This window comes from Trachinotus anak, unplaced genomic scaffold (genome assembly GCF_046630095.1).
Source record: "Trachinotus anak isolate AG129_WGS33_773 ecotype Australia unplaced genomic scaffold, CSIRO_AGI_Tana_v1 ptg000005l, whole genome shotgun sequence".
Classification (NCBI taxonomy): Eukaryota; Metazoa; Chordata; class Actinopteri; order Carangiformes; family Carangidae; genus Trachinotus; species Trachinotus anak.
This window is the reverse complement of record NW_027273856.1, coordinates 8,815,009-8,842,500: the sequence shown is the minus strand read 5'-3', so window position 1 is coordinate 8,842,500 and position 27,492 is coordinate 8,815,009. Positions and strand designations below refer to the sequence as shown.

At 41.8% G+C, this 27,492-nt stretch overlaps 1 protein-coding gene across 1 annotated transcript in view; it reads right to left on the bottom strand.

Moving 5' to 3' along the window:
• Positions 1 to 27,492, bottom strand: part of adam19a (ADAM metallopeptidase domain 19a) — a 200,264-nt gene that overhangs the window by 157,144 nt on the left and 15,628 nt on the right. The window contains exon 2 of the mRNA XM_071478225.1: positions 14,884 to 14,963. Within this exon, the coding sequence (XP_071334326.1) occupies positions 14,884 to 14,963 (80 nt within the window). The remainder of the gene's footprint in view (positions 1 to 14,883; positions 14,964 to 27,492) is intronic.

Below are 27,492 nucleotides of genomic sequence, written 5' to 3'. Positions count from 1 at the left end.
GACTACATGATGCTTTGTCCAAGCACATCTAGGAGCGAAAAGGCTGACATCACAGAGAGGAGGTGTTTGAAGAATGACCAAACAGAACTTAAGAGAAAAGTTCAAACCCACTCTCTATCCTCCATACACCTGGTCAACTACTTGATGAGGCAGGTCTGTTTGTCCAATTAAAACTGCTGCCTCTGCTTATGAAACTGATGTCATTCAACCCTGTCTGCTAAAAATGATATTTCTATACAAGTGAACTACAACAGTTAATACATTTTGTAGGAAACTTAATTGTGACCAGATTATATTTTCTATCAACGTAATGAGGATATATTGTTCAATTACACATTGGGCACGTCGCAGTGCAACTGAACTACTGAAGAGATCAGCACAGAGCTCACAGACATCGTATTTGTTTCCCACTAAAATATCCAATCTTCCTGAACAATATTAACTAGTAATGACTCCAGCTTTATTACACTGTTTGATGGGTCTCTTCAGACTCTCACAGCTTTCTTAGAGTTTGGAGAAGACCCTGGTCTGGTTTAAAAAATTAGCTGCTGCTGAACATAATCCAACCAGAAATTGGTTTAGTTGTAAAGAAAATAATTTAGCAAAGACAGGGTTATAACAGTATTTCAGTGAAATCTACTACTGAACTTCATCATCATCATCAAGGACTGACTCCCAGTGGTTTCCTTTAGTACCACTCTCAGAGCCAAACATCCACCTCCACAAAGAAATATCAATATCTAATGGACAGATTATCTGAGCTGAGCACATTCATCCTCCCACAGGGATGAACCATATACACCTTTCTGTATGTAATTACCCCATTACCTTTCATCTAGCGCCACCCTTAGGACAAAACACCACAGAGGGGGTAATAAAAGCTGCAGCCTGTGAGGGAAACTGGCAGAGCTTTGGACTTGAGCCGAAAAGTAAACTGTCAGTTTTATTATCGTGGAATCGTTTGTGCATCTGGCCACTGGTGTCATGCATTTTAGTCCAGATGGAGGTTTAGTGGAGATGGTTTGCCAATTTATTTCTCAACAACAGTCATATGGGGAAGAAACCAGATGTACACGAGGGCTGAGCAGTCCCAGCATTGCTTAACATCTCACTGTCAATCAGACAGGAAAACAAACAGAGCCTCAGCACAGCTGTGTCTCCAGCAGTTGGCGAAGGGAAACACTGGGGGTCAATTCCATTTCAATTCATTTAATGCTGCATGTCTATGCCATACACATTTTCCACTTGTATTGTAGACTACTGCAGTCTCAGTGGCAATCAATGCTCTGATCAGACTGAGGAAAAGTAAGGATGTATTTTGATCTGCTGCCAATCAAACAGTGGAGGCAGTGCTCTGATGTCGTCTCCCTTTGATCCCCTCTTTGACTCTGTTTTTATTAGTAACTCACTTTGCATTTTGCATTTTGATTCATCTGTTAGCATCAATAACAGGGCTGCACAATATCTCAGTTCAGTATCGTCATCGCGATGTGAGCACGTGCAGTGATCGCATCACAGGCAGATTAACTCCATCACGCCATGCTACAACGTTTTTACTGCTTGATGCAGTCTGTCTGATATCATCTCCTCTGATTTAAGGGTTGCTGGTAGACTTGGGCGATATCCAAAATTTCATATCTCAATACAGTTTGGCCCAAATATTGCAATATACATTATATACAGTTATTATCACAGTTTGGAGGCTCTTCATGCACAGTGAACCACCAATAACAATCATTCATGACCAGTTTATCAAACAACCGAAGCAGGCCCTGCCCCCTTAGTCGTTAACGACAACCTTAAAATGAGCAAGGAAGAGGAGAAAAACAGAAGATTTGGTTACCAAAAGAAAAGCTGCATCAGCTGTTTGGAATTATTTTGTCTATAGAAAGGATGATGTTGATCAAAAACAGGTATTCAAGTCATTCAGTGAAAGTTCCTGCATTGTTTCATGTCACAATATATAAAAACATACTGCATTGTCAGTTTTTTCCAACCTTGTGCAGCTGTAATTAATAATGTCAGCATTACATTTAGGTATGAACCTAAAACACTGCTTTTCCTCTCAAATCTCTTCCAGAAAATTCTCCTGGCTCAAAATGAGGAAAAGGTGCCAGCTCAGCAGTGACAGACAAAACCACACCTGTCTAAACTGTCAGAAGCTAAACAATCTTCTATCTACAGGACTGTGTAGTTGTTTTTTGTCTGTGGGCCACATATTAGGAAATCTACTCAGAGCTCTAAAAACTGCAAAGGTACAGACTGTTTGTGCCGTTTATACAGGAATAGTTTTGGGACCAAATCTTCACATTTAAATTGATGGAAATGTTGGCTGTTCATCTAGTCACCCAGCCTGCCCTGGAGGGCTGTGGCACAAAGCTGTCGATGACCGATTTAACACGACACTCTTGAGATACTGTGTTATTTCCACCACAGTCAAGATCGCTTGGTAAAGGTGGCACAGAATCTGAGCGAGGTCATACCGCAGAAACAAATGTTCAAAAAGCTCAATGACAAAGCTTAGTGTTAGTGATGAAGTTAGAAATGGTTTGGTTAAAGAAACACTAACCAGGAAGAACTCCACAAACATTTTATATAACACATTTGATCTATCTTGGCCTTATTACGTTAATATGGGTGAAGTGGTATGAATGAATAGACTCATGTTGAGTAAGGACAGAGTCAGAGGGACCTTCTTTTTTTTCTCACTCTTCACAGCTTAACAGACTTTAAGTGATTCCTTAAGATGAAGAGTGAGATAAGGAGAAGACTTCAGGGTGTTTGGTGCTACTGTTTTTATTTTAAGGAAACTTGATTCAGATTTAAAGGAAAACGGTAGCTGAAGGGGTTCTGGGGAACTGGCCCCTGTGTTTTTGATCTGGACTCATGACAGTGGTTCTGCGCTGGGAAAACAGACACAACTGGTAAAAAGAATTCTTCTACTTTAACTACTTTTTGCACCGAAACGGGAGGACTGGCCTAAATTACAGCTCTCAGCACGAAACTGTGTCCACAATTAGTGTTCCCACCTCAAACTCAGTACTCCCTCCTCCAGGTCATTAATACAATTGTACCTTAATTCAAGATGTGTAGCTTAATATTATAGGAAAACACACTTTCAGTCTGTGTTTTAAATTGGATATTTCAAGGGAATTAATATTTAATAAACCCACAACTCTAATTTACCCTTTATTGCAGAGCTGCGGCTGCACACGTATTCATAATCAGATGGTAATATAATCTTGACATTTCCTCAAGCAATATTGGATATTTTCATATAGCATGAATAGATACACAGCAATCAATTATCTCCTGGGTTATTCAACCAAAAACCAGAGTCCTTCCCATCCAACTGTGCAGTGTAGAGCTGCTGCTGCCTTTTAAAATTCCTCCTCTTCCATTGTTGTCCAAGGTTCTTCAAAAGCTTTAAGCTGCAGAGAATCAAACAACAGTCCACTCTGGCTGACATGAGAAGCAAATGAATTTAGATTTGTATAACACAATCTGGTGCTTTGAAGTGCTGCAGACTTCTGTAATTCCTCCCCCTGAATATTTTCCAGTGCTCTCCCACCCCCACACAGCCCACATCATTGTGCTGCAATGTTTCAAATGAAGACTGACAGCTGGGAGCTGCACACAGAAATGACATTTTCAGTTTTGTTTGGTTTGGAGGTCGGGACAGTTTCTGGGTTTAGGGTTTAAAAACACACACACACATGCTGCATGACAGACATCCTGCTGCTGACTCTGCAGCCTGACCTCGGATGATAAAGTACATTGAGAAAGTGTTGACACCTCCACTCCTCTGCTTTTGTCCTCACCTACCTTTTCACATTTTCCTCACCCAGATGCTGGAACCTGCTGCAGGGATTCACTGCCATTCAAACACTAAACCATCAGTGAGGTTCAGTCAGGTCACGTTCATCCACAGCAAACCACAGAAACCTGTTCTTTATGGAGCTGCTTTGTGCACGGGGTCACTGTCATGTTAAAACAGGAGAGGACCTTCTCTTACCTGTTGTCTGAAATATGCTGGAGCGTTAAGATTTCCCTTCCCAGACCAGGAAATGTAGACCCAGACCTACATGGACAGGTTGTCCTCGTTCCCTGTCTATTTTTGACGGAACCTACGTTAAAGCTGCACAGAGCAGATCAAGCCGGACAGGAAGCAAAACACAGAGCATCCGTGTTTTCAAAATAATACACCCTATGCAGACTATCCTATGTGAATATTATATCACATCACTACATCAACGTCATAACCCTGTGGCACCAGGTACAACACAAAGTAAAACTGAGAAGTGGCATAAAAGTATGCAGTACAAGTATGGCTGTAACTAACCTTTAATTATTCTGTTTTACTAATTACTTATTAATTTATTATTATAGTAAGAAAATATTTTAAAAATGTCCATCACATTGTGCCAAAGACCGAGATGACTTCTTTCATTTGTTTTTGTTTTTTATCCAACCAAAAGTACAAAAACCAAAAGATCAATTTACAGTCATATAAATAAGAGAAAACTCATATCTCCACATATGAGAGCTGGAGCCAGGAAATGATTGGTGCTTTCATTCATAAATGTCACCATGCAAACTGTGGTGAAGTCTAGTGGAGGTGAAAATGTTGCAGAGTTGGGACAATGTTTGCAGTATCACTTTGGAGAAGTGTTTTCTCAACACTATGACCGTCACAAAAGAAATCATGTATCTCCTTTGTATTAGGGTGGAAGCAGAAAACATCATTTGTGTGAAGTGACCCATTGATTTATTAAGACAAAAAGCAAAAAGGAGACGCTGCTGTATGAACCATCTCCCACCGGTTGAGCTTGTTGTGACGGCGGTCGTCTGTACAGTCAGACAGGAAATACATCCACTGGCAAATAAAGAGCAGTCAAATCTTGTATCTGAAGACTTTAAGTCTTCCATGGAGGGTTGCAGGTCACTGAGGTCAAGTCAGTATTTGCTCTGGGACTTCCCCAACATTACCAGCGCTGAGGAAGTTTACACTCTACAGTTAAACTTAGGTTTTTTTTTGTTTGTTTTTTTTTACTTAGTATTTTTTGCACCAGGATCAGTTTTTCTCCACCAGGATGATTTTCCTAACAGAGTGCGGAGCGATTTGAAATCAAATTTAAACATTCAAATTGGGGAATAAAATGGTAATGCTTTATTTTCTTGGTCCATGATTAACTAATAATTTGAAAATATCCATTTTCAAATGGGGGGGGGGGGGGGTTTGGAGTCATCAGTCCTGGTCCCTGTGTGAGCAGGCTGCAGTCACATGCCTGTTGCAGAGGCTTCACCACCAAGACAATAACACATCCAGGACTGAATCAGATTTGTGCCTATTTGAAGTGTTTAAATTTATCAGTGCTGAGTATCAATTCAAACATGCTGCTCTGAGCTGGAACCCAAACCGTGGCTCACAGCAGCGTGGGCTTGGCAGGAATACAGATAACAGCTTATTGCTGACTTCGCTCAACACACACAAACACACACACACACACACACACACACACACACACACAGGAAAGCAGGAGAGTGTACAACTGCCAGATGTACACAAAGGAAGACATAGCAACAATGAACAGACTGGTTCTTTCCTGTCAGCAACGGAGCAGGACAGTGTGATGAACAACGAGCAAACATGTCATCTGGTTCTGTCTGAATACTGATGTTAGTCTGCTTTTGTTTTCACTCCAGCATGTTTCCACATCGGGAAGATAAAATTGTTTTTCACAGGTTTTCTTTGTAGCTCTGAAGCCAACTTGACAAAGTCAGGTTTGATGATAGAGTCAGATGAAAAGGAACAAAGATATTTTTAGACTTAAAAATGTTGCTTAAAGATACAATATATGTTTTAAAGGTCCATACAGTCTAAAGGTAGGTGTCCATGTGTTTGTGATTCTAAAGTAGGTCTAGGTTCTATATTAATACTGTGAAAGTATCAAAGCCTCAGTCCACAGAGAAATGCACACAGCCTGTATTCAGAAACTGAGCCTTAAAACCAGCCGTCAGGACTTCTGGAACTTTGTGATGTCACAACAAAGCAGCCACTGCTCTCAGCCATGCACCAAGCCCCACCCACCTGGACCCACCATCCAATTTTGCAGGATTTGGTTTCTCTGAGTGTTTACCTGAAATCTGCTATATTTTTATTAGATTACTTAGAAAACAGTCAACCAATCAGAAGAGAGGCTCTGAGCCCTAGTACCCATTGTTACTAGAGCTCCAGAGAGAAGCCTGAGAGAGGAGATGTAAAACTACACTGAGAAGGTTTTTGTTACTTAAAACCACAAATATATCCTCTGATGGAGATCAACACAGAATCGTTTAAAATATGAACCTTTAATGTTTTTCAGGTTTTCCCTCGGGTTTCTTTTGTCTTTCTTTGTTGTTCTGGAACCTCCCATGAACTCACTTTCTCTCATCTCTGCTTCCACCTGAGTAGCATCTTGGGTCAGTGTAGCATTGACTTTCATTCCAGTTGGGTCCAAAGACCCATGAGCTGTGGGACAGCAGTCCAGAATTACAGCAACACCTTAGAGACATGTATGTCCTTTATCTCTCCCCTTCAGCTCACCTCCACAGCTGAGGCAGCTCTCTTTAACTCTGTCTGTTCCAGGAAAGAAAAGTAAAACTCAGTATGTTGTGCACACCAGCAGCCAGCTAATGCATTTGATCTTTTTCCTTATGAAATGTCTCATACTAACAAAACAGTACTATAGAGAAAAGGTCTGTGGATTTGCAGCAATATCTCAGTCAATAAACAGTAAACTGGAAATGACTTGGCCTTTGTAGATTCATGGAATTCTTGTTGTATTAGATACTCCACAGCAGAGACAGGCTGTGTTCAGACAGACAGAAAAAACAAGGGTGGTCCAGCACAAAAGTGGAATCTGGATCAGCTTTTGCTGCAACACAATTGGAAATGTCCTGAGCCGATTAGTATCAGGGCTGATGTGGGTATATTTTAATTGATATTTTAATTGACCAACGTTCTTTACTCTGATCTACTGTGTTTTGTCCACCCGTCCTCCATGGTGCAGGCATTCCACTCCATATCACAGTGAATATTACAGTGCAAATGTGAAAAACTATTTGGACACACCGTTCAGTTCAAAAATGCACACATTCACTAAGCCCCAACACCAATTATCATTAGCAAAGAGTAATTACACACTCTGATTTTTGGACAGTCCTGATCATTGCTTTCACCAGTTAAAATGACAAACGCTGCCAGCTGCAGATAATATCAGTCGTCGTTAATTGATGGTAATTCCATGAATAACTTGATAACAGGCTGAATGAAATTTGTCTGAGAGCTCTCTGCAGCCGGTGTCTGTCCCTGGCCACAGCTGTGTGAGGGGAGTCCCTCCAAACCAGTAGCACTTGACAATGTGAGACTGACAGGTGGACTGATGCAGTGTGGGTAGTAGCAATCATTGTACTAGAGCTGGTTGATATGACTTCAAATCAATATCACGATTATTTCAAACCTGACCTGAATTACGATTAATCAATGATTAGCATGTAAAAGTCTCTCTCTTTTTTGATGTGATTGTGCTGAAGTGATTAAACACACTGGTTGCGTTACCTTTGGTCATTATCCATGTTGCATTCTTCTCTGTCTGGTAGTCGTGACTGATATGACCAAATCCGGGGGCAAGGCCAGTGTCTGCATCATCATTTCCACAAATCTCCACATCTACGCAACTGTGGAGGTTTCAAACTCCAGCCTCAGCAGAGGCAGGGGCACGCCACTGAACACGAGGTAGTGTTTTTTTAAGGGCACAGTTCATGAACGTAGCACTGGGTAATGTATTAACTGAATTAATCGACGTTAGCAAAATGAGTTTGATGAGAGGTTCTAAATGTCAGGTTCAATACTTCTTCAGTTAACTGCCCGGCAACCCATCCAACCAGTGGTGAAGGGGGATATGAGCTTAAAGGTGAAACTCTCAGTTTACTGGTTAATCTACAGATGGATGCAAATTAAAGGAAAAAACAGCATAATGTGTTTTAGTAAGGTGTTGGGAAACCATGTACAAGCTTATAAGTCTCTGAACTCTATTGGAGGATGAACACCATGCTTCCAAAACATATTCTCTGGTGGTCTGATGGTGGTGGTGGAGAGCGCTGTCCAACACGCCAGTCCAAAATCTCCCAGTGGATTACATTGAAGAATTCAGCAGTGAATGACTTATATCCACTGCAGGAAACTGTAAAGTAAAGGTGTCGAGGTTGGGGTGGTGAACAGGTGAATAATGTGTCTGAGTCACATGGTTGTGGCCACAATTTCACAATCTGAGAGTCCAACAATGAATACTAGACAACCATGATCTTTCCCTAACCTTGATCAAATGTTAAGTTGCTTAACCAAACCATACCAGCTTTCCTGTTCTCTGCACTGCCGCTTTGCTGCTGTAACACTGTACAAATGACACTTTACAAATGAATCATTTATAAAATGACAGAACTGTCAAATATCAATGAAATTGGGCCACTTTTAGAGGATCCAGCGACCATCATCCCTCAACAATCATCCAAAATCAGCACCTTCACCTCACAATCAGGTGCTGAGAACAGAAGTCTAAAAATACATTTTATCCTGTATGAGGCAACGATCCAACTGGGCTCAACAGCAACATGTGCTGTGTTAAATTGTGGCTGAAAAATATAAACATTCAACATGCTTTTTTCTTTTTTTTTGCCTGTAGGAAAGTGAAGCTGCAATGTTGTGTGTAAATGTTGTGTAAAAGTCAGCTGACCTTCCTGAATAAATATAGGTTAAAAACCCAAACACGCTGACAGAGCACGCAGTGTCAGATGTTTGCTGAAACTAATATTAAACATAAATGCATGCACACACTTTCCCTAAGCTCTGCCATCTCCTTTAACATTTTACTATTTAGGTGGCCTTGTGTATTTCAATTGTGCCTTTCTCTGAAGACTTATAATCCGGCTTCATTTGACAGCTCAGAGCACCTTGAAACCTCCCTGACAAACACTCCAAGGGGAGGCAAAACTGTGAAAAAACTGTTACAGACAAAAAGTTGTCTGCAGTAGTTATTTTAAACAAAAAAAAATCAATAAGTCAGTTCTGTTCTATGAAACAATCAAACAGAAAAACCTTGTGTTGTTGAGCAGTCCAGAGTCTTTGTGGTGGACTACGTCTGAGTGTTCACACACATTCAGTTTGTCAGTCCCTGGATACAGGCCAGGGAACCATAATAATGCTAAGTGACTGATGAAATATTTCAACAATGAACTAATCAATACTAACCCAGTTGTCTAATGGAAGCCTTTAGCATTAACTGAGTCAAAGGAAACAATTCCTTTCTTCGATTTTAATTTGCTGGGTTTCAGTGGACAGCTTTCTAAAATTAATCTGATGGTTAACCTGATGGTTTGCTCCACTGACCCTTCTGGAGAGGCTTCGTTGAACTGTAAATGGCAGGCGCTTTCAAAAAATACATGGCAGGTGATTGGATGAATGATCTGTCTATCACGGGCTAACTTGGTAAATCAAACCCTGGCTGCAGAAAAGTGCAAACATCCTTTCGTTCTCGTTTCAGTGAAGAGTTCTGATAAAACTGATGCTGTTGCAGCATCTATGCTAACCTCTTTAGGAGCTGCCATCGTTGTTAGCAAACAGTAGCCTCTTGCTGTCGTCACACATACGACTCAACTGTAGCTGCTGGTAGTTCCTCCCTCACAAGACGCTGATTGGTCTGAACCACAAGCAAATAGCTTGAAGTCTGGCAAGAGCCTGTGAGAAATCCAGCTGCCTCACAAAGTTATTCTAAAATCATCAGCAGAATCCTAGTGAGTGTCCTTGGTGTAACGGTCTGATATGCATGCAAAAATGCTAAATGCTACTGTAGACAATGGAGCCTGGAGTTGTATGTGCACCCCCTGAGCTGTACAATGTGAATGTCACTGCCACCTCCAGCACGGTGAGGGATAATCTAATCATTAGTGAGCCGGAAAATAAAGATGTGCAGTAGGTGGGAAGATGTGATTACACATGGGTAATCGAACAGTGGACTGGCAGTACATGCAGTCACCAGTGGGTGGTTTGCACATCCCTTCGCAGACGTGGGCAAATGTCTGTGACGGCACCATGTTCAGAAACGCAAGGGCCGCATTGGTGGGGGCGTGTTGTTCCAGGTACTGGTGACCAAGTGAAATATGATCTGGGAAGTTCGGCTTGACTAATGCACCCATGGGTCTGAAGGATTATTAAATGCTTAATTACTGCACTGCAGTTTATAGCATTATGAGACAGGAATTCACAACCAGGATCCTGTGACAGAATGATCCCATTCACTTCACAAAGTCATCTACCAGCAGCAGGCACTGCAAGACGCTGTCTCATGGAGGTGCAGCAAAAGTGGAGCTTCACTTTTTCACCACACCACCCTCTGTGTTTTTACCAGGACCCTTTGCATTGGCACCAAACTGACTCAGTGTAACTGAGCAAATCAGAGGGTTGCAAATTTCACACCGTGCCAATCTGAGCCAGAACGTGGCCTGAGGAGGGGGAAAGCGTCTGATCGCTTAACTAACAATCACATCCACTTAAATGTTTATTAAGATACATGTTGTTTCCCGTGTTCTCTCTCCACCTCACCTGTTCTCTCTCCACCTCACCTTGGACTGCTGGGCACGTTTGAGTTGTTAAGGGGTTGGTTTTTGGGTTTGGGGGAGGGTTTTTTTTGTTTCAATCATTATGGTCCCAATTGTCAAGCCAAGAAAAACGGTACACACGCACTCATAAACTTCAACATATCAGCCACTGCCAAATTAGCCATCTGTCTACGCCATAATAACCAGGCCCAGGAGGCAGGCTGAGTGGTCCCAGCCCAGGTTCTTACAGGACCGCTGAAGGTTCGGCTCAGGGTGACGAATGCCTGTTACAAAATGGCGGACAAGCTTGTCCCCCACATATGGAGTGAAGGGCTGTGTAAATTCAGTTCAGTCTTGTTGACCCTATAAGAATAAAAAACAGGCCTGCTGCTCCCTGACCTACATCCATGGTGCATGAACTAGAACATGTTTCAGAGGTTTTAAAGAGACTATTCATCTCAAACCGAGGAGGGAAATCAAGACATCACACTGTTGTGTAGTTGTCAACATTCTCATCATGTAAAGGAAAGGTCTTAGAAATGTGCCACCAACCTCTTTAATCCTCAACCTTGCTTTTTAATCCCACTGATCTCCCCTGTACTGACACTAACCCTCTTCATTTCCTCTAATGCTGCCACTGGCCAGTTGAGCGTCAATATCCACTCGTTAGCATGCGGGTTAGCATCAGGACTCTGGTATGCAGAAGAATGTATGGGTCTGAATTATTCTGCGTGGTTATGTTTCTCAGCAAGGCTCCTCTTTCCCATTATTATGAGCATTAAGATGCACAAGAGGCAGCGAGACGCCTCCAGTGATCACTGTCAATTACATGGTACCCATCGGGAGAGCTGGCCTGAGCATGGCAGCAAATCATCTACAAGAAAATGAGGATAAGCTGACAAAGGCCTGACACGCTGCTATACTTAGACACTTTCAGGTTTGAGCTGCGGAGCTCCAGTCATTTCACTGTCCTTCCTGTGTCAGGCCCACAATTATAAAATGGAATCAAACTGAAAAAAAAAACAAAGGAAAACTTTTAGAATTTATTAATTTCCGTTCCATGAGGGGCTATTAGAGTTTTTTTAAAACCTGGATTCTTGTTATATTAGTTTTACCAACTCGCTTCTGCTCATTTTATCAAAGCAGTTCTGGAGACACAGCAAATCTGCTTTAAGGGTAAAGGATAGGGGTAAAAAACAAAAACCAAGATTCATCCAACTATCTGATTAATTATCTAAAGTCCTTTGGTTGTATCAGTGTCTTTTATAATGTTCTACTGCACCATCAAAGTGCATGTGCACTGGTTTGGAGCTGAAATAATTTTATTAATTGATTAATCAATCCACGGAACATCTAATGGGAACTATTTTGATAATCAATTACACATCTCATTGCACTTAATTCATTGTAAACAATGGTCAAACTGGTTCAACAAAGACCCAGGTTAGTAATGTTGAAACGACTTACCTACCTGAGGAAGTTGGTAACACCGACTACCTACCTACCCTGCCATAGGTAGCTAGGATTTACTGTTGTGCTGTTTTGTTTTGTTGTACCGGATGGTTTACAATATGTACCCAACAAACAGACTGGCTGTATTCTTCAGTTCAGCTACAGGGCTGGGCATCATTTAGCTCTTTGTGCCCATTTCAAACTGTTATATTTAGGCACCTTTCTTGCTCTGCTCTTTGTCTTTACACAACAACTTACATTTGGGACATTTCGCCTTTTGGTTCAAATGGAACAAAACCCAGCTTTCAGTGAAGGAACTCACTACAACTTTGATTATCTTAGGTAGAAAATATCTATTAATTATTACTCAGTATTACATGATCCAGCCTCAGAATGTATTTCAAGCATCTATGTATTAGCCAAGGCCTTTCCCTTGGCCTTAGTTCATTTAGAATAAAAGTTCAGAGAATGAAAGAATGAAAATGTTTTATTTCTTGCTCTTTGCTGAACAGTGGCCGTGGATAAGACTCACAGCTGCTCTCTGAGTGTCATGCCTCAAGCTCTGGCTACAATCGGCCTTTTGCTCCTACAAACCCACCCAAACTGTCCCTCTCCTGCCAAGGCAACCATTGGGCCAAGCAGGGACATCTGTCCAGGGAGGCACAGAGCCATGGCTCCGTGCTCCGTGCTCGTGCTGGACACGTCCGGTCAGCTCCACATCAACAACAACAAATATCACTGACATGACAAGATGCCAGTCCCTCAGCCCCGGACGTTAACCTTTCAGCCACAGTTCCTCATCACCCGAGGGTGGTGTAAGACTGACAGCCTTTCTCTGAACATATGTGACAGCCCAGGAGCCTTGGTCCTGTGTGCTGTGTGTGTTCTGTGTCTCTTACAGGTCCACCAGGTTACCTCATTTAGTTTTACACTTCACACGAACCACTCCCCTCATGCACTGACCCGGACTACCACACCTCACTATTGTTCTTTACTTTGATAGATCTCTGTGTGTTACTGCTAAGTTCAGTGTGCATCTACCTTCTTAGCCGGTTTCAACACGTGTTGGTTATCACTGACTTCAGAAAGACATGTGCCTTTGCCATTGTTAGCGCTGCTGTGGACCCCGTCAGCGGCACAAAGGTCCTAGGGGCGCAGATCACAGAGGAGCTCACACATGACAGTACCATCAAAGAAAACACAGCAGTGCTGAGGCAGGCGAGCCTCCCTCCACCCGTCCTCACCTCGTTCTACAAAGGCGCCGCTCAGAGCATCCTGAACACTGTCTGGTATGAGAACTGTATGTGTCTAACTGTAGCGCATAGAGACAACAGCAGAGAAGAACACTGTACCTCTCTCACTCCACACAACACACCTGTGAAGCACAGTGCACCCACAGCCTTTTCACCCTCCTACAATCCAGCAGGAGGCATCGGAGCATCAAGGCCTCCTCTGCAACAACCTCTTCCCTCAATCTGCAAGGATCCTCAACAGCTTGCACATCCAGACCGGCTCAACCCACAGCCCACAGACAATACCACCAACCAGCATCCACTACATGGACAGAACTGAGTGTACATGTCCCTTTAACCCTGTGTCCTATAATCCACTGCACTGCACCAAATAAGCTTCTAGTCATTTGTTTATTGCATTTACTTCACATATGTTCTATGTTGCATTACGCCTCATAATGAACATTTCCTTTTTAGATTTTATCCACAACAGTTTAGTTCCTTAAGAACAGCAGTAAAAAAAGAACATTTCAACATAGATTCTGGGTCAGGAAGACTAACTTCTGCTTTGTTTCTGTTGCTGCTGCTGCTTTTGTTTCATTGAGCTTTCATAGGCAACATTCAGGACAGCTGTTCGCTGGTTATCAGGCAGGTCTGAGTCTGAGTCCTGTGCTCGTTATCAGGACCCCGTGATGTCACATCAGGACTGTACCACACCTCTATGCTGAAGCAGCATTTCCAAGGTGCAGCTGAACTTTTTAAGGACAGTTCTACAAACTAAGCCTTCTATTGTAAATGTCCTTTGATTAATCTTTTTGGAATATGCTGTGCTAAGTTAAAACTGCTGGTGAATTAGATAAGACAAACTTATCATTTTCTAAAGGGCACACAGTGTTTAATGTGCTTGTCCTCCCACCTGTGCGCACATGTGTGTATGTACAGTATGTGTGTGTGCACAACCACAACTGCATGTGGACCACTGAGGAGGTTGTGGGGGGTCTGGGCTGCAAATGAGGGCAGTAAAAAGCTTCCGTATCAATAATCACACCACAGAGTCAAGTGTTCCCTCAGGACACAAACAGAACCACAAGAGCAGATATCCTCCATCCAGCCATAAAACCAGACTGTGACCGGGCGGGTTGGGGAAAAAAAGCAACAAAGGTCGTCTGCAGTGATTAAATATTTAAGCTACCATAGCCATAGAAGTTAGAAGAGATGGTGTAATTAGAAATGTGTTTCATTATGTATGCTCGTAAGAAGACACACATGATTTTTATGCCCCCATGACCTTCACATCTCATCTCCCACCACTGCAACAAGAAGAAAAAATGACTGTGTGTGGCTGGGTTTGTACAGCGCTTTAATCTTATTAGCTGTAATAAGCACTGCAGGCTCTTAGGTCCACACACAGACTTTTACTCTACCAGCCACATATCTCGCTCTAATCATAACAGTTAACCCAGTGGCCTAAGGGAAGGCAGTCGTAGCGTTTAGCTGCTTTTGATGTGCTGGGGTCAGTGTGAGTGAAAAAAAGGGTCAGAGGAAGGTTGATGAGATATCTGACCTGTGTCAGGGTGTCAGCCTCCCTCTTGATTCGGCCTTGAGAAAGCCACTGCGCCGTCACCGTCCTTCCCGTCCTCAGCCCTGGAGGACACAAAGAAGGAGATTAATAGGATGTAGGACCACTTACAAAGACATGTGATGCAGGTCAACACAGATAAGAGGTTAGAGAGAGCAGTGAGATCAACAGGGTCAATTGTGCAGCATCATTATACCATTGAGAAAAAAGAAAACAGGGTTCCAATGACAGTAAACTTTGACAAACCATTCAGTTCCAATGCAGCGAGGCGGTAAACATGGTCATTGCATGGTAGCTGTTTGGATATTTTTCCCTGAAATCCGCAGGTAAGAACTGCAGGGTGAGGTGAAGGAGCACCTCCACTAACATTAAAGGTCCATATTTTACTCTTCTTCTGTGTTTTATCTGAAGTGTTGATCTCCATCAGAAGATATATTTGTGGTTTTAAGAACCAAAACCCATCTCAGTGTAGTTTTACATCTCCTCTCTCAGGCTTCTCTCTGGAGCTCTAGTAACAACAGGTCAGTCAGCCAATCAGAACAGAGGGTCTGAACCTCTCTTCAGCCAATCAGAACAGAGGGTCTGAGCCTCTCTTCTGATTGGCTGACTGTTTTCCAAGTGATCAAATAAAAATATAGCAGATTTCAGGTAAACATTCAGAGAAACCAAATCCTGCAAGGTTGGATGGTGGGTCCAGGTGGGTGGGGCTTGGGGCATGGCTGAGGGTGGTGACTGCTTTGTGGTGACATCACAAAGTTCTGACAGCTGGTTTTAAGGCTCAGTTGTGAGCCCAGTTTGCCCGTTCAGCCTTTGACGGCTAAAAAAAAAACTGTAATTCAAACACTGGTACATTTTTCCATCAAAATTAGCAGGCATAAATAAATAGAAGCCGTTTGACCCCTTTTCCACTGCCAGTTGGTTTTGCCTTTTTGGTTGAACTGAGGATACACACAGCTGCAAGGAGTGATGTCACCACATGCACTTAGAGCACAGTGAGTTACTAGCCACCATGCAAACTGGTAAAAGCCTGTTAAAGTGCCGGAGCCTCCGTATGAGGTGCTTCGATCGGTGATAGTGTGTTTTTCTAACTTTCGGAGCAGCAGCTCACTCTTTTATCCCCGAGGTCAGTGTGGCTGCGCAGCTTCTGGTGTAACAGCACCTGGACAGGTGACAGGCCTGTGTCTGTGTCCTCTGAGAGACATTACAGCAGGAAAAGAGACGAAAATTAGTGGGTTCAACTGGGTTTTGTGTTTACATCACTGCTGATCGGAGCCATATCTACTGCAGACTCATTTGACCCAGGGGTGAATGCTGATTGAACCCTTCTCCATTTCCGACAAAAGCTGATGTTAGAGGGTCTTAGTGGGTTTTTGACCAGTGGAAAAGGGGTTCAAATCTGGCTCCTGATAATAACTATAACTAATAAAACTCAAAGAAACTGCAGAAATTTGCACCATTGTTGTCATGACAATGACCCATCATCTTCATAACAGCTAATTAAATCTGAAAATAAACAGGCCATGGTCATAGTTTCAGTATTTTCTCAGGTTCTGTTTCCTGCTTGATAGATTTGAGTCAGTGCACTAGTGCAGTTCTGTGGAATAATGGCTCCCATTTCCACTGAACAAGCTGTAAAGACTGACAGTTACACCTTGAGGTGGACAAGCAGTCCACGCCTTTACTTGAAAAGTTTACCAACTTCTTTGTGTAAACAGTGTCACGGCTCTTGTCAATCAGATTTATTTGTCTTTTTAATTCTTCTACTACAGGATGAACAGACCAGCTCAGGTGAGTCATGAGTTCGCCTCAAATTGAATAAAACACATCAGCTCGGGTGGCTATATGTTCACGTCACCGTTTATTTTAGAGGGAAAGTCATGAAGAGAACAGAGGGGGAACATTCAGCTGAAATCATCTGGCAGACAGAATAAGACGTGATGTAGGTCTGGAGTGAAATGGGCTCATAAAGACCTCAGTCTGTCGTTTATCAAGCATTTGAATCAAACACACACACGCACACACACACACAGACACAGGAACACGCAGCTGGCAAAGAGAAGATGAAGAGAACAAAACAACCTCTTGTAATGATCACATACGAACAAAAGGGGTTTTTAAATGAGGAGCCAACAGGAAACTGGGAAATGACAAGAACAAACTGTCTGAGTTTACCTTCCTAAGGCTGATGAAGAGAATCAATAATCAGACAGGGAACAAACATGGTTATTTACCCGTCAGGGCAAGGACAGCAGTAGTAGCATCTGCATCGTTTGCCTTAATTATTCCTCCAAGGAACACTGGATCCTCCCATCTCCAACATTTGACTGCTACACAAGAACCAATCAACCCGCCCACAGCAGCTCACCAGGAGCCAGACACAACCATAATGATCTCCACCCTCATGACACTGATAGCAAATTTAACTCTGGAGTCCAGGCTGTTGGGTGGGGTCCACAAAATGATGTGTGTCCAGTGGTGCAGTAATTGGTTCCCAAACTGGATAAAGATATTTTATTGGTAGATGAATGGTGTCCTCTTTTGACTCTTGAATATAAAAGTTTGTTGACACACAGTCTGGTTTTATTGCAGGTCAGCTAAATGTTAGATCCTACTGATACTTTATTTTATTATGGGAATTCAACGAAAAAGTTTTTATACTTTTCTTACATCATTACATTATTCTGAGCTCAATTAGCTTTTGAGCTTGTAAGGTGATGCTCACAAATAATTCCAGTTTTCAGTTGTAAATCAACCTTTGTAAACCTGTAAAATAAATCTAGAGAAATTCAAGTCTCTTCATGTGTAGAAAAGATTTGTATTTGTAAAATAAAAAAAGAGACTGTGTGAATTAAATGTTACAAAATGGGAGCTTGAGATCAACCAACCTTCATCTGCATAATGAAGCAGAAATTCATAAGAAATGTAAAAAAAATATTTTTAATATTTATTTAAAAATAAAAATAAAATAAAAACAGAAATAAATAAATTTGCAGGAAATAAATAGGAGGAGAAATGCAAAGGGGCAATAATAAATTGATAAATAAATAAATAATAAATACGTAAATAAATAAAATGGAAATTTAAATGAAGAGTAATAATCAAAAATATAGGGGAATAATTACAAAGGTAAACAAATTAAAACAGAAATATCAGTTTATGTCATTTTATTACTGAATTAACCTGTATTTATTTTCAATTTTATTTTTAGGTGCATTTAATGGCATATAAATTTATCTATTAAGTCATTTACTTATTGATTGATTGATTGATTTTTGACTTTGGCAGTTTCAGTCCTCCGTACTAGTGAAGATGTTTTACTCTGCTGAAGCTTGCAGAACTACAGAAACACTCACGCTTTTGAGAGTGGAGGTTCTTCCCTGACAAATGATCTTTGGCTGAGAACAGACTGTTGCTCACAGAGGGCATGCAAACCAAACAACAGACAAGTTATTAACTTATTCACATGAATGTTAATTAGTGACAACAGATAGGACATAACCACTGACACGTTTGTCAGTTCAACTGGTTAAAGTGTCACTTCCAGCTAAAAACAAGAAGCTGCTGCCTGAATGTTTGCTGTTAATGAGATGACAATTAGCGTTGTAGCTTAGCAAATCTGGGCGTTTTGCAAACCTGAGCGTCTGAACCCAGTCACTAAAAAAAATGTTCACTTGGATATGCAGCAGAATGCCAGCACTATAAATCCCAGCAGGCTGCGGTGCACAAAACACAGTAAGAGTAAAGGAAGGATCACATCTTTGGCCAGTATGGATCCAGTAAAACAGTGGTTCCCGACCTTTTACAAATCATGGCCCACCTGAAAATCTCATCTGACCCCGTAAGAATATGGGGCCGATTAATGCACTTTTAGTTTAATGTAGGGCTGTCAGCCTTAACACGTTAATCGCAGTGAGATAAAGGACCAAGCAAAATGTTTTTGGGTTTTTGTTTTTTTTTTAATCATGTTAATCCCGTGCCGCCAAAGATTCTCTATTTTACACCATCACTGGTGCCGTTACCAATGATTCTAAAGCGCTATGTTCTAGAATCTTTGGCTGCTACTATTTTGACCCTTTGAAGCACCCTTACTTGTTTTCAAGCTGCCACAGACACTTCCTACAAAGATTTTACATGGTGGAGCGAAACACTTCATGGCAAGTCACGTCTATGGGAGCAAAAGGGTGTGTTCCTGTCTGCATAAAGGGGCGTGTCGCGTGTTTAAATCCAAGGCCTGAATCCTCGTTGGTGAAGATTGAATGGGCTGGAAAATAAAAATATAACTTACCCAGATCTCATCTACGGATAAATAAATGATCAGACATCTTGATAATTACACATCAGACATGCTAACGTTAGCTTCTAGTTCAGACAGACTGACAGTTACGTGTCGTCAAGCAAGCGAAAACAGTTCTGAAATGCAAAATAATAGAATTTGAATAATAATGTGATAAAATATGCCATTAATCACAATTAACTATTTAAATTCAGCGATTAATCCTGTTTAAGAAAAATAATAATAATTTGACAGCCCTTTTTTAATGATAACGATCAGATATAAAGGAAGCTCCACAGTCTCTACACTGGCTTATTATTATTATATTTTATTATATATTTACCATTATATTTTTTTATTACATTTTTCACCATTTTTTCCCCCAATTATTTGCCAGCCCTCTTGCAATACCACCACAAGGTTGTATTATAACATGCCTGCATCAGCTCAGTTCCTGTTTACAGCTTCTCATGTCAATAGTGGAACTCTCAAGGTAAATACAGATGAAAGACTGAGTTCAGATTAAATGCTAATGAAGCCCAATCCTGAGGCATGTAAGATGTGGTGAGGGGAAACACGTGATGAACGACTCCTATTGGTAGAAGTAGTTTTACGCATTGACTGGAGTTTTGAACACCATACTATACACACATTACTAATAGGCACATGCAAAGTCTTGCAAAATGCTCAGAGATGTTGGTATTGATTGAATTTGTCCGTATAGGACACGATTAAATGTCTCTGAGAGTCGATGCTGCCAAATCTGAGAACATACGACCAAACTCCCGACTGAGTAAGACTGCTCTCCAGCCACTTACCCTTTCAGCAAGCATCTAACTGGGCGAAGAGCCCACTGGGAAAGTCCATCACACTGCTGGAACAATAGTGCCCTGTGAGGGAGCCACACAAGTCACCACAGGCCTCTGCCATGTTCTTGTCACCTATGGTCCTAAAAAGCACTGAATTCCCACAGCAGCCTGAAAGGCACTCGTCACTCTCTCTGTCTGTACAGTAATCCATTAAACTGTCTCGTTGTTAAGCTCGCTTTGTGTACTGTGCAATCTGCATAGCTAAATAACACCTCCACAAAGGCCCGGCACAGGGAGCGGAGTAAGCCTCCCAATCTGCCATGGTCTGTGCTCAATATCAAAACGCCAGCCCGAGGTGAATTCCACTTCTGAAATCAAATGCTCACGGACTCAATTCTTCAAGTTGGGGAAGATCAAATGCTTTATCCCCCAAGCAAAGGTCACCATTAATCGCTGATAACACTGAAAGGGATCCATAAAATGTCAGCAGCACTTGGCCTAGAATTGCTACAGATGGGGAGGGGGAAACATTTCTGTGACATTTGAGGGTTTCAGGAAAGGGGCAGGCAAAGTAATGAGCTGAGCAGAGTGGAATGGAAATACTTGGATGTCTGTGGTTGCCTGAAATGTAGCTCCTGTTTTCTCCATCTTTTTTTTTTATACCCCTCTGGCCTGGTATTGCACATGATGTCAATGGTGTGACGTGCTGTGCAGCTCCTCAGTGGGTCAGTGTGGGGCCAGACTCCAGCTCCCACCTGTCCTCAACACTAACCATACTTTCAGTCCGGCATCTCTACTCCTGCTACTGTCAATACAAACTCAACAAGTCTTCTACTGCTTCACAATAATCTGGGGGGGGGGTATCATGAAGCGGCCACAAAAGGTTGTAGCCGCCGCCTGCCAACTGCTCAATCAATAAAACCGCTCCAGCATCTAGATCTGGGGTTTTTTTCTGTGAGCAAACAGACAGCAGAGAGAGAGAGTTCATAGAGAGTAGAAGTATTACAGGTGGGCTCCAGGATCCTGTTCCACATCCGTAAGATTATCTCTTTTTTTCATGTTTCTAATGAACCTAGTTTCAAATCAGCAGCTGAAGCCATCAGTCATTTAATCCCTCAGTTGATTGAAAGATGATTTGCCGCTTTTCTGTTTCGTTTTCTTTGATTTGATTTGACTTGACTCATTGTCGGAACGTTTTCTGGAATTTGTCTCACGTCCTGAGGCCTACGCTGTTATACACACATCATAAAAACATCTAACCAAACCACAAAAGCTGCAGGACGATCAATTTAATCAATCTAAACTAATATCTGTATCACTGTATACTCAACATCTTTGGGTCCAACCACTATATCACCAACAGGGTTTCAAGTGGAAACCTAGCACCTTCCATTAATAAGTGATGAAATCTGATCGTCAGTTTCATACATAATAAGGTCATGATGTCAGTTGTCTCTGAACAAAGAGCAACAGCAGCACATATACACACACAGGCAGAAGATGAAGCCCCTCCCTCCCCGCAGATCACCACACATGGGGGTGGTGCTTCTAAACTCATTGTTGCAGCAGTGATGCCCCTGCTGATCCAGGAAGACATAATAAGCTCAGCGTTCTACATGTAAATTCATGAGGTTTTAATGAAGTTGTAATCAGCTCTATGAGATTAGAAAAGAGCAGAGGAGCAGAATCGTTATGAGCTGATGCGAACAGCCAATACTGCTCCCGCCAGACACACTCAAACTGCCCATCAGGCATGATGGAACCAGTCCACACAGCTGGACCGGTGAGTGACTGGGCTCACTGGCCAATCACAACACAGTCCCCCGAAGTGATGTCACTTGAGTCAGTCTGAAGTTTGAAAAGTAAAACACCTGAGCTCCTCATCTCTTCAGGCTCGAGGATCTGGGCCTGAATCATTAAATGAGAGGAAGAACATAATCAAAGACTAATTAATAAATTGATTGATAAAAATGCAACTGGAATTTGCTTTGTCAGTGTTCACGTGTGGTCACATATTATACGCTTGCCTGATTGACTGAACTGGTGTCATTTTTTTCATGTCACACATCATATGTCTATTTAAGGTCTGTCAAGCCAGCAGCTGAACCTTTGGAACTTCCTGTCAGAATTTTTCAGAACAAAAGCTCACAATAGCTTGAAATAAGAGCAAAGGCCTGATGTGACTGTTTGTGTCTGTCATTCCCTCTCAACATGGATAATAATTAGCACCTTCAGGTCTGGACATTATACATTAGACATTGGACATTATAACTCAATGTGGGACTGTCAGTCAGATTTTGTCTTGGCCCCTTGCCGACCACTAATCTAGGCTACATTAGCCACCACTAGCACAACACATCTAAATCTTTAACTTAAGTGTTGGCAATGGAGTTGAATTGTGGGTAACACAGGCATCATGTTTTGCAATATCTTCTTTGAAATGTTCACAGTGAGTCTGACAGTGTCGATGGAGTTCAAAGCTAAAGGAAACTCTCTCAGCAGCTGCAGGCAGAACATTTACTGCAGCTTGGGTGACGTTAGTTTCACAGTATATCAACACGGTGAGCAAGAGCTTCTCTCGTGCTGCTCTTCATCTATGGGAACACTTGAGTTGTCCACACACAAACAAGCTCTGATCTTGTGGTTGCTGACAGTGCAGCACAGCACAGCACAACATTAGTAAACGTACTACTCTCTTACAGAGCTCCACTCTTATCCCACAGTGCAATCCTTCCCCAAGCCCCCACCTCTGCATATAGCTCGACGACCACATGAGTTTACATGGAAAATGATGGTTATTGCAGTGTTCGCTCTGAGCTTATATATGTCCTCTAATGGGAAATATATAGTATTGATGTGTGGGAGCTTGGTTCAGACACTAGCTTCGGCTGTAGTGGAACGACCTGATGATGGAAATCCTCATCCAAACTAAGCTTAGTTTTGCCTCTTCTGGCTGCAACACTCTCACAAAGTCTCTGGTGAAGCTCTTCAATTACAAACACCACAGTGAGAGCGAGTGTGTCTGTGGGGTGGTACATGTGTGATGGATAAGCCGATCTCTCTCCACCATTCTGCAGGGGAAGAATAAGAGGGCGGTGGATGTATGGAAGGATGACTGCATGGATGGGTGGATGGAAGAGGATAAAGAAAGGCAAAAAGGATGAGAGGGGCCGCTCCTCTAACCAAGATCCTAAACCTCATTCCCCAGTTCAGCAGAGAGCTCATTGGATACACCATCTTATCCGCCTGCTCAAACGCCAACCTCGGGCCATCCCTTCACAGTCAGAGACAGAGATCCAGCTCTCTATGGTAAATGATCCTTTAAATGCTTCTTTTCATGTCTTCTCATGTCATGTTCCTCTCCCTCCCATTACACTTCTGTGAATACTGCTGGGTAGTTTCACATCTGGCTGTGTGGAAAGCAGAGACTGTCTCACCGTGTTCTGACCTCCACAACCACTTTGAGGCAGGAGAATGACGAGTTAGACAAAGTTTGAGAGAGGCAGCTCAACATGTCTTCCAAAACGGCTGCCCCTGGGTCCAGAGAAAATCAATTTATGTCTAAGAAGATGTACTGGGGAGCTGTACTCAGGTCCTCTACAAGTTAGTAGCTTCATGAAAATCTCAGGGTGGAAAAGGGTTAAGAGGTTAAGCTCAGCCTCTCACAGCTCCCCAAACAACAGCAACCCACCTCCCTGGAGTCGAAATCATCTACCACACAGCTAATACTGATTTTATTTATTAGGCTTTTTATGCAGTTGCTAAATATTGAGAAATAAAAATTAATTTATGGTGTTATTTTTTTTTTCCTGACTTTATTTTTAGCCTCTAAAACTCCTGGACGGGACCATATGTCAGCCAGTTGGCACATTCAGAAATGCTAGAGATACACACTGCATGTTGAGTTGATTTAGAGTTAAACGTCCAACTCAATACATACTGTATCTTGGTTACAATTCTTTTCTTATGTAAACTGTGTATTAAGGTTATGGGCAAATATTCAATAATACCGAATATCACAACATTTCCTCTCATATGCAATATTTTTAATAATATCAAAAAATGTTTTTATTCATTTCTTTATTTTATGCAGTTTTATACAGTCTGCCCTGCTGCTGAGTCCAACCCTGATTTCATTGCTTTCCTCACTGTATATTAGACCTTTGCATGTCACAAACAACATTTGAACTGCTGTTTAGTGGCAAAATACTAAAATATAATTTAAATATTATAAAACAACACTTGAAACATAAATTACAGTAATATAATTATACATTATAAAAGAAACAACTGAAACATAAAATACAACAATATAAATAAATAGATAAATAAAAGACCCTTTTGTCTTTCACTCAAAGGTGGATAAATCTAAATTCCTGTAAATGAGATGAAATGAAACTCTAATGAGATAGTAAATAAGACACCCCAGTGACCATGAGAAACTTCTAATAAGTCCACAGAAGTAAAATGCTGAGAGGAAAAAAATATTTCTACACTCAGGCTTTCACATTCTCTGGAGCTGGTTTTTCTGGCTGGCATTTTGTCCATGTGATTATCCAACATTCAGATGCTTTGATCCATAAGCACCAAATCAGCTTTTCACGTTAGCCAAGAGATTAAGAGTGACCGAAGACTTGAGAACACAAAATTACGTGGAAGACATTTTAACACACAAGCTGTATTGATTTTGCTCTAAATCAGCTAAATACATTTCAGCTATAGCCACATGCTAATGCTTCTGAATACCTATTTAAATATTTGGAACCGAAGGCCACAAAACACACGGTTCGGGTTTGTAAAGCATTCAGCACTTTACTGAAAAGCAAGTAAACAGAATGACCAGAAATAGCATCAATAATTTGGGGTGTAGTGAACATCTCCATGGGAAGAAAACATCTTTCCCAGAGGAAGACACCTCCCATCATTGCTTCGTACTGACTGAATGGACCTGGACACTGCCAACTGTTCAGTGTAACGTTTAGTTGTAGGAAGCATGAAATGGGCCGACGGAGCAGCTGCTGCAGCCTGGACTGCTCTGCTCCGACAGCACCGCTTAAACCTCCCTCTCACTGGAAATCGACAGACGTAGCCATTTGGCAGGAAAACGTTTCACCAAATTACACTGACATATTTTCTCACTTACCTCTCGTGATATCGAACCACGCAGACAGTTTTGGTTCTATAAAAGTTTTCAGATATCTTTTTTTTTTAATACACTTCCATTAACCCTTATTTTATTGGAGGTTTAGGCTCAGATCTTAGCATGACCTCAGAGGAAGACATCACAACAAATAAAACCAAACTCATCTTCACCGCTTGATACCACATGTAATCTGTAATAGTGCCCTTTTGGCTTCATTCAAACATGGACCATTCACTCTTGTCATCTAAATCTCATCTCAGTGAGAGTGTCAGGTCTTTTAAAAACTGACAGAACTCTTTGATCAGATGGAACTTCTTTTTTTTTTTGGATTTCTCAGTGCATTTAAAACTCTTTTTCATAACTGCATTGCAGAAAAACATGCTTAAACCTGGCAAAGACAGCTACTGAGAAAGCACCTGTCAAACGCATCATACAGACATGAACTTGTGAAAGTACAGGAGGCTGCTTCTCTGGGAAGTTGGTTAAAGTAGATGCTGGGAAATAGTACAATGCCTCATTCTTCAAGCAGATGCACGTCAACGCCCTATAGAAAGATAGATATGCCACCACCTCTCATTCTTGCTGCCAATTTCTTCCATTGACCACTTGTTGTGTTGGAACTAGAAAATCCCGGTTCCCAAGCAGCGCAGCAAACTATAGACCACCATTATAGAACTGTTGACAGGATTCCTCAAACTGCAAACAAGGTAAATTATTACCTGTTGAGCTACAAATTTTTCATTCATGAATGTTTTTTATTTTTGTTCGACTTTCCCACAGCCTATAAACAGCTGTTAATGTACCACATCATGCTAATGTGAAGTTCACGGCCCAAAAGGGAAGGTGCTGGAGAAATACTAATGTACATGTGCAACAAGCTGCACAATGTGGAAGCAAACACACAAACTACAACTTTGCTTGTGCACTTTGTCTGCAGTTTTCATTCAAGTGAATGAATGCCATCTCAGGCAGATATTCATTAATACAGAATATCCCAAAATCTCTTGCCACGTGTGATATTTTTCATCAAATATCTTTTTGTTTTGCACTTTTGCACAGGATGCCCTGCTGTCAACTCCAGCCCTCGTTTCACTGCTTCACTTACTGCACATTGTTACTTGGCACGTGACAAATAAAACTTTGCATCGCTGTTTCGTGGCAGCGTGGCTTATACTTACACTTCCCCACATGAAAATATTATACATCATGATATTTGGGCCAGACTGCGTTGAAATATTACATTTTGGCTATCACCAAAACCTATGCCATCTTTGAGTCCAGGATCCAGTTCTTAAAATAGATCCATGATCATGTGCAACACAATGCGTCTGCTCTGACATAGGAAAAAAAATAGATGTGGATGATTTGATATCAAAACACCAACATTGTAAGATGGATGCGAGTTAAGATCCAAACCCAAGTGCTAATTAGCAGTACAATAACAGGTCTGTGGTATCCTGAAGGTTTATCAAGCCGAGAGCAGGAATGTGTTATGTGTGTGGCAGTACACAGTTCATCCTGTGGGGAACATGAACGTCTGTTAAAAAATTCTAAAGAAATGATGTGTTTGACACAGTGTGAAGTGATGAAGCTGAAGAGCACTTGGCAGTCTAACAGAGTCTAATTCTTTGGGAAACAGAACGTCCTGTCCAAACCTTCTCTCTTCGTCATTCAGGGCCTCGTACACACACCTCTTAACATTCATCTTATACATGTCTTTATTTACTCTCTCTGTTACTCTGCCGACCCGGAGGGACTCTCTGCCAACATCAAGAGAGGATTCGCACTCACACCCGGCCCTCGCCTGGCGAGCTATCACTGCAGGGTGCTGGGGAAAAACAATGAGAGGTGTGATCTATATCTGACAGCTCCTCCAGCAGCTGGGAGATAGAGCGAGGGAGGACGGGGGAAGAGGGGTGGGCAGAGAGAGGAGAAATAATACACAGCAAATACTTTATCTTCTTGAGAGATGCCTGTGTGGATTCACTTTGTAAAGGGAGTGGAGAGGGCTCTCTAGAGAGACGAAAAAGGGAAGAGATAAGTGGGTAATTTCAATGGCGAGGGGGCAACAGCTGTTTCATGTTATCGGATTCAAACCGACCTCTCTTTACCATCCATCCTTGTGCGGTCTCTGACAAGAACCGCTGCCTGTAATGACAGCTCTGGCCCCTTTACATTGTTGCTGTTTTACTGTGGCATATAATGCATGCCCAGTCCTACTCAAGAGCTGAATCCCATCTTTCTTTTTCTTCTTCTCTCCCTTGGGGTAAATGCCCAGTGTGGAGCTACAGAGAACTGAGATGGCACAGCATACGTTTTCCTTGCACCCAGATTGAATGTGAATGAATAATGTTTCTTTTGTTTGTTGT